General features: G+C 45.6%; 1 protein-coding gene across 9 annotated transcripts in view; it reads left to right on the plus strand.

The window, feature by feature from the left end:
- Positions 1-12,656, plus strand: part of KMT2C (lysine methyltransferase 2C) — a 1,736,691-nt gene that overhangs the window by 197,243 nt on the left and 1,526,792 nt on the right. For 6 of the 9 annotated variants that reach the window (XM_085632004.1, XM_085632008.1, XM_085632005.1 and 3 more), the window contains exon 2: positions 10,081-10,193. In XM_085632004.1, coding sequence (XP_085488130.1) covers positions 10,081-10,193 — 113 coding nt within the window. The remainder of the gene's footprint in view (positions 1-10,080; positions 10,194-12,656) is intronic. The other 3 variants (XM_085632007.1, XM_085632012.1, XM_085632009.1) reach the window with 1 other exon arrangement.

The following is a 12,656-nucleotide window of genomic DNA, read 5'->3' on the forward strand; positions in this document are numbered from 1 at the left end:
CACCGAGTACAGCGCCCTATTATAATCCCCACCCGGGAGCAGAAATTTATCCATCTCGAAGGCCGGATTCAAGGCAGGACCGTATATCCCATGGTTCACTGCCGCCGACTGAGACGCCCAATAGTATCGTTTAATATCGGGGAGGGCGACCCCCCCATCGTACCAAGGGAGCGTCAACTTGGCGAGAGCGATCCGCGGCCGCCCGTCCCAAAACAGTTGGCACTGAAGACCCTCCACCTCCTGAAAATAACGGGCTGGCACGACATCTAAAGTATTTTGCAAAGCATACAAGAAGCGAGGTAGCGACATCATTTTAAACAATGCCGCCCGTCCGAGCGGCGAAAGCGGAAGTCGTCGCCACCTCGCGACGTCGGCCTTCAATCGCTGGAGGGGAGGGAGAAGGTTTCGCTCATAGCGGACCGCGGGATCCAGAGAGATAAAGATTCCCAAATATTTGAACCCCAGTGTAGCAATCTGGATGGGGCAATCCCGTGGCAGGAGGGGGGCCTCGCCCGAGAGGACGTAAACGCACGACTTGGCCCAGTTGATAACCAGGCCAGAGTTGCAACCAAAGGAATTCAGTACGTCCACCAATACGATTAGCGACTCTCGGGGAGAGGTGAGATACAGAAGGATGTCGTCCGCGTAAAGGGAGACACGGTCTTCAAACTCCGGCGTCCATCTAATGCCTCGCAGCGACGGCTCCCAACGCAACCAGGCGGCGAGAGGCTCCAAAGAAAGTGCAAAGAGAAGGGGTGACAACAGACATCCCTGCCGTGTACCTCTCCCCAGTGCGAAGGGAGCCGACACCCTACCATTCACCACCACCTGAGCCAGTGGGTCAGCATATAGTAATTTTACCCAACCAATAAACTCAGGGCCGAACCCAATTTTCGCCAACACGGCCCAAATATACGGCCACTCCAAAGTGTCGAACGCCATAGTAGCATCTAAAGATGCCAATATGGCCGGCTCACGTATAAACCCCGCTCGAGCAAGCACGCCGTGCAACCGCCTCAAATTCAGAGCGGTATTCCGATGGGGTATGAAACCGGACTGATCCTGATGAATCAAGTCGCCCACGACCCGAACCAGTCGATTAGCCAGTACCTTAGCCAGAATTTTAGGTTCTGCGTTCAACAGCGAAATGGGCCTATAGGAGGTGCAGCGATCTCGCGGCTTCCCCTCTTTGCGTATCACAACTATGTTGGCGAGGCGTTGGTCAGGGGGAGGAAGCCCGCCGCACGTGCCGCGAAAAACATGTCCCGAAGATACGGCGCTATCTTATCGGGACGCAACTTATATAGTTCGATGGGAAGACCATTAGGACCCACAGCCTTACCCGATGCGATCGAGCGAATGGCCAGGGCGATCTCATCTGACGACAACTTCGCCTCCATCAACACTGCATCAGCCTCCGATAGGGTTGGCAATGCAATGTCTCTAAGCAACAGATGAGAGTCCTCCTCCGAACGCACAGAAACCGGAGAGTATACCCCGCGAAAATAATCCGCGAAGCAGTCAACGATCTCCACCGGGTCAGTCACACGCACTCCATCCATTCTCTCCACAACGGGCACCACCCTGCTCGCTCTCTCCTTTTTATCCAACCAAGCAATCAACTTTCCGGCCTTATCCCCCACATCATACAGTCGTCCTTGCTGCTCTCTACTCATCCCTTTAGCGGCTTCCGTGACTAGCGCTCTATAATCTGATTGTTTGAGGCTGAAAACGTGCAATTTCTCATCAGTAACTCCCCGCTCCAAGTCCTCCTCCATTTCAGCTATTTCAGTTTCCAGGCGAACCACCTCTGCTCTCTCGCACCTCTTAGCATGGGAGAGAAGGGACAAGGCCTGCCCCCTGATCACCACTTTATAAGCCTCCCATAAGGAGACGGCCGACGACACCGACCCCACATTATCATTGAAGTAGTGATCAGTGGACTTGACCAGTTCCGCGCGGATCTTAGGGTTACGTATATACCAGGGGCTAATGGGTGCCACTCTCCCCTCTGCCCCAGGGACAACCTTCAATTGCAACCATATAGGGGAATGGTCAGAAATACCTCGGGCTAAATGACGCACCTCCCCAATCATACCAGCTTGGATCGCCGGCATAAGCATGTAATCAAGTCTCGAGAGACTCCCATGGGCCCCCGAGTGAAAGGTATATTGCGCCTGTCCCGGGTGCATCAATCTCCAGCAATCTACCAGTCCCAAAGTGTCCAAAAAGCCACCCAACCAGGCCTGACCCCTAGGGAGATCCCTGGGGGGGTGACGGTCCTCCAACCCGGAGACAACAGCATTAAAGTCACCCCTCAACACCAGAACCCCCCCAGGGAGTCCCAGGACCAAACGCCCCAAATCAGCAAATGTAGCCGTCTGTAACCCCGGAGGCGCATACACAGCAACGAGCGAAACAGTCCTACCCTCCCATCTCCCCACCAGTGCCACATAGCGCCCCCTATCATCGTGAAGCACCTCGTCCACCTCCAAGGGGAGAGAGGCCCTAACCAAAATGCCCACTCCCCTAGAGCCAGAAGTGAAACCAGAGTGAGCGGCAAGGCGATAGCCCCTCCTATTTAGGGCATGGAAGGAGTTCCCAATCAAATGTGTCTCCTGCAGGAAAACAATGTCGGGCGAGATCCGTTTCAAAAACTGCAACACCACCCCGCGCTTGATCCTGTCCCCCAGTCCATTCACATTCCACGAAAGGATTCTCAATCCCCTACCCCCCATCCCACTCCCGTGCATGATACCCACATCCCAGAAAGCACAAACCGGATAAGTCAGCAGAGAACTTCACATTGCCTTGCGAAACAAATAAACAATCCCCAACAACCCCCCTCCCCCACAATCCCCAAACCACAACTCCCCCCTCCCTGCACCCCTGCATGAGCCCGAACAGCCCCCCCCAACTCGCAGTGTGCCTGTCGCCCTAACATATACCACAAAAAGAACCCCAGAAGGAGGAAAGGACCCCAATAAGCTCCCCACAACCCCCGGGCATTTGGAGGGCATATTGTGCCAAACTAGGGTCCAGTTGAGCCAAGGTACAAAACGTCACCAGTCCAGTCCATCACCAGGAACCAAGTTCTAGTCCTGCTCCACCAAATCCCGTCCGCTCTCCGCCGTCTGACTGTCTCGATCCTGTCCCCGAGGCAGGGCATCCAACCAGTCTCCAACCGCCTCCGGCCGGTCGAAAAAGTGGGAACGACCCTGGAACTCAACCCGCAGCCTAGCCGGGAATAACATCGCATATTTCAGCTCCATGTCCCTCAAGCGCCGTTTGACGCCCAAAAATCCCAGCCGTTGTTTTTGGACCGCTTGCGTGAAGTCCGGGTAAAAGCTGACATTAGAGTTCTCAAACTTCAGCGGCCCGGCCACCCTCGACGCCTGAAGGATAGCATCCCTATCCCGAAAGTTAAAGAGCCGGGCGATTATAGGCCGCGGGGGAGCACCCACTTGGGGCGCACCACCCGGAATCCTGTGGGCCCGCTCCACCGCAAAGAACTTGCTCAGTCCCTTGGGCGTGAGACGATTGGTCACCAGGTCCTCCACAAAAAGATCCGCAGCAGATTCCTCCGATCTTTCCGGCACTCCAATGATACGAACGTTATTCCGTCTAGCCCTGCTTTCGGAGTCCTCAAGTCGACGGTCCGTCAGGTCACTGGCTAGCCACAACCTACGGACCTCCGTCTGCAGGGCGGCCACGTCCACAGTTAAGCTCGACGCCGCTTGACTCAAGGAGTCGACCCGCTCGTTAGTCTTGGACAGGTCTGCCCTGACCAAATTCACATCGATCAGGACCGCATCCAATTTATGAGCCAGGGTATCAAACTGCTGACCCACAGCGGTCTTCATCTCCTCAATGGCGCCCATGACGTCCAGCAAAGTCAATTCTGACGATGGGTCTGAGACCTCTTTAGACCTCTCAGGCGATTTATGCGAGCCACTAGATGATCCCTTTGCCTGCGCATATCGATCCATATTATTGACCTGGGTATAGGCACCCCTCCGGGTTGACTTGGGTTTCGACTTGTCTCCGTCTAGTCTCGCCGCCATCGTCCGGAGGCCACCAAGGTTGGCACCCGCCCGCACCAGGAAAAAGGGAACCAGGTGGCTAATTCAATTGAACACAGCCGTCGCCGACAGTAAGCCCATGTAGAGTCCGAGAGTCAGGCCAGACACTCCGCCGTCCGCACCCCTCTGAAACACCAAAGTCTCTCAGCCGATATCAGAAAACAAGCTTGAAAACGAAAGTGAAAGTGCGGGGTCCGTGACAGGTCAAGCCCAGCCAGCCGCTGTTGTTCACTTCGTACCCGGGCACTTCACCAGCTCGAGATCGGGACGAAGGCAAGAGCAGGCCGCAAACTTCGGAGTGCAACCATTCCGGCTCCCGGCGTCCGATCTGAATTTGGAAAACGGGTGGCACCTCAGCGCAAGTTCATCTGCAAAAGCCCGTCAAATAAACCAGGATTAAGTCAGGATAGACGTGGGGGGTTGCGGAGGCCCTCGAGAGCCGTAAGCCTACGCGGCCATCTTGGTTGCGCGCTAGGCTCCTCCTCTTTATTTAGAATATTAATTAGTTCTACCATGTTGATAGTGGAATGCATTGTCAGTGTTGAACAACTGTGTGTATGTTGTCTGTTAACTAAGTGTATTCCCCATTCGGTCCCTTATCTCTTAGTCTGCACACTTGCAACTTTATGGGCAGTGTGAAGAATTGCGGGGAAAGAAGACATGCTTGTTTTGCGCCTCTACCTATTAGCATTACTGAGATATTACATGTCCTGTGTACACCCTTACCAGTTGTCCTGCATATAGGAGTCCAGTCTAATTCAGGAATTTGGCTTCCATTCCCACTTTTTGAGCACCCCGAAAAGATAAAGCCAGATATGTCAAAAGCCTTTTTGCATCTTTATGGCTGAGTATGAAACTGCTCTGGCTCGATGGTATGTATAATTTAGTGTAGCAACGGTAACAGTCCATTAGCTAATGTCTTTCCTAACTTTAATATGTATTTAGCAATGACTGGGCAAGATGATTTGACATCGACAGGTTTTAGCCTGGCTTTGGTAATACCACCATGATTGATTCTGTAGTGAACTATAGGAGTGCTCCCTTTTATTTTGCTTCTTCATTCATATTTAGTAGACTCGAGGCCAGTTCTGCTTTATGGGTCATGTAGAATTCCGATGGGAGTCCATTTGACCCTGGTATCTTGTCTGTGGCTAATAAGTTTATTGCGAGCTTCATTTAAGTGTGATGGGGGAGGTGCGGGTGTCAATTGTTTTGCTTTGTTGAGGTATATCATGAGGAAGTTGGATAGAATCCATGTATCCCTGTATTAAGGAGCGTCCCAGGCCGGTAATAATCATTGTGCCCTCCTATCATGTTTCTGTTGGTAGCGCCTCGAAGGGCATCAGTCTGCACTCGCCTTGTAGTTATAACAGGGGAGCTTCTTCCCTAGTCAAGTGTCATTTGTTAGGGGGCTGAGATGTGAATCTGACCATCGTAGGTATTCTGAAGTGAGCATTTGTCTTAATAGGCTGGAGGTGCCCTGGAACTTGTCCAGTCTGATATTTATGTTGTGTACCTGGTAGTAAAATTAGTACTCTCAGGTGTTGGAGTGAATTTCTCTCAAGATGTCCTGCATTTGCCACCATTTTAGCCAGATGTTGAATTTGTGTGTGATTTTGGGGCTCTCCATTCCCTGTGTGTGTGGGGGGGGGGGAGGGGGGAAATGTATCTAGTTCCACATTTTGGATGATATTGTAGTCCATTCACAAGATGCCCCCTGTTTATGGTGTCTGTAGAATGCTCCGGGCTAGTAAGTCTAAACATTGCACTTAATTGGCATTGGAGTTGATCCAGCGCAAGGGTCAAAATGTACATATTCTCCCTATGTCACAGATTCGTAATTACAACAACTCATCCATAAACTCATTCATTGGTGGGGCCCATAACACCAACACGCACTCGTCTCATTATAATCCGTACACAGGAGAAAAAGCGATGCACATGTGGCTACCTTATTACCTGTCAGGATTATATTTCTTCACATTATATACGTGCACCTATAGAATCCTGACCTTAACATCAAGGCACTCCACCTCTTGGTCGATGGGCCAATTATTTGGACTGGTTGATGGTGAATTAGAACCAGCTAAAACACAATTAAAGCCTAGGAAACATTTGATTATTTTCTGTAATCAATTGAAGAATCACAAACTCATTTCTTATTAATTCAAATTTTGTTTATCTAATAATATTTTTTTCTGCATTAGCATTTATGCACTACAGGTCATAATATAAATTCAGTCTATTTCAAAGAGAAATCGAACATCTGGTAAATAAGCATAGACTTAGAAAGCGCATTTAATAATTACCAATTAGTACGCATCTGCAACTTTCTGAGTAAACAAAGAGCTATCCGCATTCTCTGGTATATCCGGGATAAGCTGTCCGACCAACAGCAATGGTCAAACCATCAGACGAAATAACTTCCCGAAAATCAAAGAAACCCAAGGCAAACCATGGAAATCTTCACCAGCTCAATGAAGACCCAACGCCATGAAAGATCAGCCCGATGAACCACCCCCCTTTGGCGGATGAGGGCATTTTATACCCTTTTTCCCCTCCTACCTCATTTTAACACACAACATTTTAGGGGTAGAGAAATGTTCTGATTGGACAGTCCGGGGTTATCTGTAAATTTATAAAAGTTTCCCATGGTAAACTGGTTCTCCATGAGACTTTGCATAGAAAAGCGCAAACTTTATACTATTCATTCGGCTCCCAGGCGAAAGTTCCAAAAGTAACATTTGGAGGAAGAGAAGACATTTCAGTACAGGTTCTGTATTGTCCCCTTTGCTGTTCACACCGTCCGTCAGTTGGCAGGCAACCACGTTCATATGCTTGACAAGGAACACGGTGTCACAGAGCTAAGGTCACTTGGAGATCTCCAGAGCCATCAGATTCCGCACAGAAGTCATCGCTCTCACATGGTGGTGGGTTTGTATGGACTCCATCTTAGGTACTGCGGCCTAGTAGGCCCGAATGCCAACTTAAGCAAAAACAGACCTAACAGTAATTAAAATATAGAAATGGAGATTCTAATGTTTAAACCCACACTAATCCCAATGTATATTAGTATTTTCCTAGCTTGTAGCAACATTTAAAGCAATAATACTCACCATTTTGTAGTACTGGAAGCACAAACCATCACAAAGCAACATAAATCATGCAATTTTCTATTTCACCACAGTCTAAAGTTAGTTTGCGTACCATAGTTAATTAATTATTCTGCCGTGCGATTTGCAATTTAGTCCCACGTGTATCTCGTGTTTATCAAGGTGTAAATGTTGATTAGTAATATTTCACTTCAAACCAATTAGTACAAGTTAGATTTAGAATGATTACATAATTAATATCAGGCAAATTAGAGGAGGTATACAAAAGTTTGTTTTACCTGCTCCATCAGAGGCATATATGCTTGTCACAGTTATTTGTCCGCTATCTAATGGAACCCTCTTGTATGATGTATCTACTTTCTCAGTCTGTGTTGTGTTCATATTTGTGATGGGACTCCTGTTGCTGTCCATATCAGCACACCTCATGTAAGCGGAGTAAGGGGTACCAAATATTTGCTCTTCCCAGCTCTTTTCTAGATTCTAAAGCAGTGGTTCTTAACCTGTGGTCCACAGGACCCCTGGGAGGGTCCTTAAGGCCCACCCAGGGGGTCCGCAACTGTTACAAAATTAAATATTAAAATACGTTTATTAAAATCAATAAAGTATATACAAATGAAGACGCAAAATTGAAAGATTTTCTTCTATATTTGACTGTGTATTAAACAAACTATTTCAAGATTTATGCATGTATTTGTTGTGTACTTGTTGTTTTGTTTTATTTTATTGCGTTGAAGTTCAAATCATATAAAATACGTTAGGCTGGGGTCCCCAGCTTCCAATATTGACTGAGTGGGGGCCCCCGGATTTCATTAATTATTCAGTGGGTGTCCACAAAACTCAAATGATAGGGACCGCTGTTCTAGAGGGTATATAACTGCACTGTTTAAGTTTCTTAACTTACACATCAAAATGTATATTTATTGATGTTTTCAGGTTGGGGTTGATAGAACAACTCCTTCAGCACAATTATTGCGATCCCGTGGAACAGGCTCTGCGGATGTCCCTTCTTATGGTGACATCCGTACCAATGTCAATATCTATTTTGGTTCCCTACCTATCAACGTGCAGTTACCAGGCCATTCTACTATACTCTTCGTCTCCCCCTTCCCGGTCAGTGTCCTGAACTTGCTACAGCCCATGTAACTTTGCAACTTGACTTTCAAAATGTTTTATATTTTTTTCATTACGGTTGTCTTGTGTAGTTTTAGAAGGTTGTATTTCTCCGATTTTCAAGTCCTCCATGCAGCCGCCAGACACCCCTTTTTGTTCCATTTTCTGTGCGCATAAATTCTGTCTGCAGTAGTAATCGTCTGCTGGCAACATGCCATTCCCTGGTGTTGAGATCTGTGCTCATCCTTCATAATATCGGTCGTCGTGTGTGATCACCAGCCTTATGTTGCCGTCTGTTCCAGCTCCCTCAGGGTTTTTCTCTGTGTCCTCTTCAGATGTGTCTTATACTGTTAGTTGTTCCTTCCTGGGTGCACCAGTATTGTCGAACCACTTCCACTTAAAGACCTTTTGCGCTGCTGCTTGTTCCTTTGTGGGGTCCCTCTGTGTCAATTTCTGCTTTGTTGTAATGTTTACTACGTTTCTTTTAAATCCTTTAGGGCATACCGTACCATACATACCCGTCTATACAATGACAGGTCATACCATACTAAACAATGACAGATCATACCATACTAAACAATGAAAGACCATACTATACAATAGCAAGCCATACCATACGATACATTGACATGCCATGCCAATCCATACCATACCATGAAAGACAATACCATGGTATACCATACCACCAAAGGCCACACCATACCACCAAAGGCCACACCATACCACCAAGGGGCCATACCATATCATAGTATGCAACATAAGAAACCAATAAGAACAATGCCAATATATTTTGTATAGGCGTGTCCTACTGGTTTTGCCAATGCTTGTTTTAATCTGTCTTCAAGTATACTGATCCAGATATCTTGTCAAAAACCACTAGCTTCTTTTTGGTGTGTTAAATTTCACAGTACAGGTTCTGCTTTTACTCGTCATGAAATGAGCATGAAAGAGGCCGATGATTTAAACAGTTTGGCAAAAGAGTGTAGGTGTGACCATGTAGTATAAGGAATAAAATACCCTCTGCAGTACATTAAAAGGATATTTAATGTCAACTATAAGTTCCAGGACCTTATAAAGGAACTCTGACTTTGGCCTAGTTCCTCCATAGTTTCATGGAACTCATTTCTGAGTTACAATAGCCTTTTAATGAACTGCTTGGGATAATTTATCCAATATATATTGTACATACACCTGAACTCTATATATGCGTTAGTTTATATTTAAGCACCACAGTGCTTCTTTAGTTATTGTAACGTTTTGTGAACTTGCTCATACCCAGTAAAGTATTATGATTTTACTTTTAGTTATGTTGTGGGTGAACTTTTAAGTTTTTTTTTTTAATGCCTTAAATAAAAAAAAATCGTTTTGGAACTGAATCTCGGACAAACCCCTTTTCAATTGACTTGATTTCTCTTACAAATGGTGTATTTTTGATCCAAAAGTGATGCGCAATGATAAACTTCACAACTTCTTTAACCTCTGTTAATCTGATAGTCCCTGTTCACTATTTAATCATTCAAAATCAAATGTAAGCACCTTTTGAATACATTTGCCCAGTTTACCAACTGCAGTGATGTTTTGTTTTGAATATTGATAATGCTCAGAGTGTGAATCACTGTGACATTTGTAGGCATCTCAGTAGGGATATTTTCTATTTTGAAACTAAATTTTAATTATCCTTGGCATTTTGATTAGGTAGTCTGTAAAACAATTAGTGAAATTCAATTTGCTGCAATAATTACTTACCACTTGACAAGGTACATCTTATTTTGTAGGCCTCGAAGCAGAGGGAAAACTACCCTGGAGGATGACGATAGCATGGATGGGCAGGAGGCAGCAGAAACTGAAAACACTGTGCAGAAAACCGTGGAAGAAGGTACATTTGCTGGTATGATTTCCATATGTTATACTTTCAGTGAAATACTCAGGCTAAAATAACATTGACGACTTAAGGATGAAAGTTGCAAAATGCAGATATTGAGGCTCAGAGAAGACTTTGTTATTTATTCTTCTCTAATGCAGTGGCCCGAGGGTGGTAGGGCGGTTCGACATTTAAAAGAAATAACTAACTAAAAAATTAAAAGCACGTCCCTGCGAGCACAACGCAACATCCTCCTGGCCTTCTCTCCTCAAGGTAGGCTTCAAATTCCCAAACCAATCCCAGCGCTGCTCTCACCAGCAGGAGAGCAGTGCTGAGATTGGTGGGAGCGGCATCACTCTGCATTCCACTGCGCCTCTGGAGGCTGTGGCTTTCTCTAACCTAACTGTCTTAAGACAGATGGGTTAGAGAAGTTTAACGTATGCATGCGTGGCCGGCAGTCTCAAGACGGCCGGCCAAAAAGACATGCACACTTTAAACTGAAAGTGGCCTGCTCCTCTGTTGCTGCCAGTCAGCAGCAGCCTCACCCCCATCCTGACGCTCCATTTGGGAAGCGGTGAAGAAAACTAAAATGGAAATTAATTTACTTCATTACCAATTTATTTTTTATTTTGGGGTCCATTTCAGTGGGGCGACATTCCTCCTCTCAAATGGAGGAGCCACCCCTGCTCTAACTGAACCATTTTCCACATCGGTGGCATCCAAATCACAAGGAATTCTATCTGTCCAGTTTGTGTGCATGTCGTGTACCTCTCCTCATGGCAATCTCTTCCTACAGTAGAACTTATTTGGGAGGATCAGGTTTGGTGGCTATGCCACAAAAACATTTTTTATTTTCACGTAGTTGGTTTAGTATGTTCATGCATACTTTTCTTTCACATTTTGCAAATTCCTCACTTTATGTTGAATATGTGCTTTTAGTTTTGCAGGACAAATTATATCACACGAGTATCTTCCTGTGTACGTAGATTTTACCATACTGACTCACTTTCCCATTAGCATTTCATTGAACGTAGTATATGTAAATTCCTTTTCTTCTGTTTGCTGCATTATCACTTGAGTTCTTGTACTGTTTTTCATTTGTTATTTCTTTTTCATAGCTGGCTGTTTCTATTTGAATGTGACCCTTCTGTGTTCCACTACACACCCTATCTTGCTGCATGCTATATATTTCTAAAACCCTGTATCTCATCTGCATTAAACGTGTCGTCTGAGCATCTATATTAATTGGATGCTTTCGATTAGGCGTTGCTTCTCTGCTGTGTCGATCCCCAGTGTTTCACTAAATCCTTCTGCAAGCATTTGTCTTTGTTTGCCTTTATTTATTACACTCTTTAAATTATGATACTTTTCCATAGTACAGACTAAGTTATTGATGTATATGGTTAATGATGCTGCTTATGTCATTTGTCAAGCATTGTCCTCAGCAAATTATTTGAGGAGTTTAGGTTGAGTTGCTGATTAATATCTGCTTTTCACACTTTTTGTGAGTTTGTATGAGATCTGTTTGAAATATTCTGTTTTTGTGTAGTCACCCCAGAAGTTTTGCATTATGCATTTTGCTGGACCCTATATTGTTGCTGGCATTACAGTTGGCATCACCTTAATTGGCATATTAAACTTGCCTATAAGTCCCTAGTATATTGTATAATGTGTACCCAGGGCCTTTGAGCTCATTGTCACTAGTGGGCTGCAGCACCTATTATGACACCCTCTACAGTGACAGTTCAAGGCTTAAGGCCTACCATTGTAGTCTGACTATAGCAGTGGAAAAACTGTAATTGGACAATGCCAAAATAAACCATTTTGACAGGTCAAATCCTTCTTTTCAAATATTAATAAGTCACCCCATGTCTTTACAGTGACGGGCACCCAAAAAACTGTTTTCACTGTGGCAGGTCTAGCTGTTCCTTGTAGAAAACCAGAGTATGTTTTAAAATACTAATGCTGTATTTTGGGAACGCCCCCAGCTAGAAAACCAATAATAATAAAAGGTGACTTTTAGAAAGTTATGTTTTCTCTGCTCGAAGTTCCTAAAGGCTAATTTGCATTGGATCTCCAGCTTCTTCCAAACATTAATTAACCTTGAAATAGTTGTTAAATGTCTCCCAAGAGTAAACAATAGGCTGACCTGAATGGGCAGAGATGACCTCTCTGAGCTCCGCAGAATAGGCAGGCAGCTGGCTGTGTGCATCATTTTTGATACAACAGTGTAAAATCCTGCTTGACAGGTCTAGAAGGTTTACAAATAACCCTTAAGGCACACTTGAAAGGGAAGAGAACAGGATGCCAAGCCCGTTCTTGTGGATCCACTGTCTGGTTGCTGAAGAACTCTGCTTTTGTCCTACCAGACATGTGTCTGTAGTTTTGTCTGTATAGTGTCTGCCTCATCGTAGATTTTCGTACTGGGTATGGGAGGAATCTAATTACCTTACTGCCCTTCACCCCAACACTCCAAGCACTCAGTCCAGG

The sequence above is a fragment of the Triturus cristatus genome, chromosome 10, assembly GCF_964204655.1.
Source record: "Triturus cristatus chromosome 10, aTriCri1.1, whole genome shotgun sequence".
Taxonomy (NCBI): domain Eukaryota; kingdom Metazoa; phylum Chordata; class Amphibia; order Caudata; family Salamandridae; genus Triturus; species Triturus cristatus.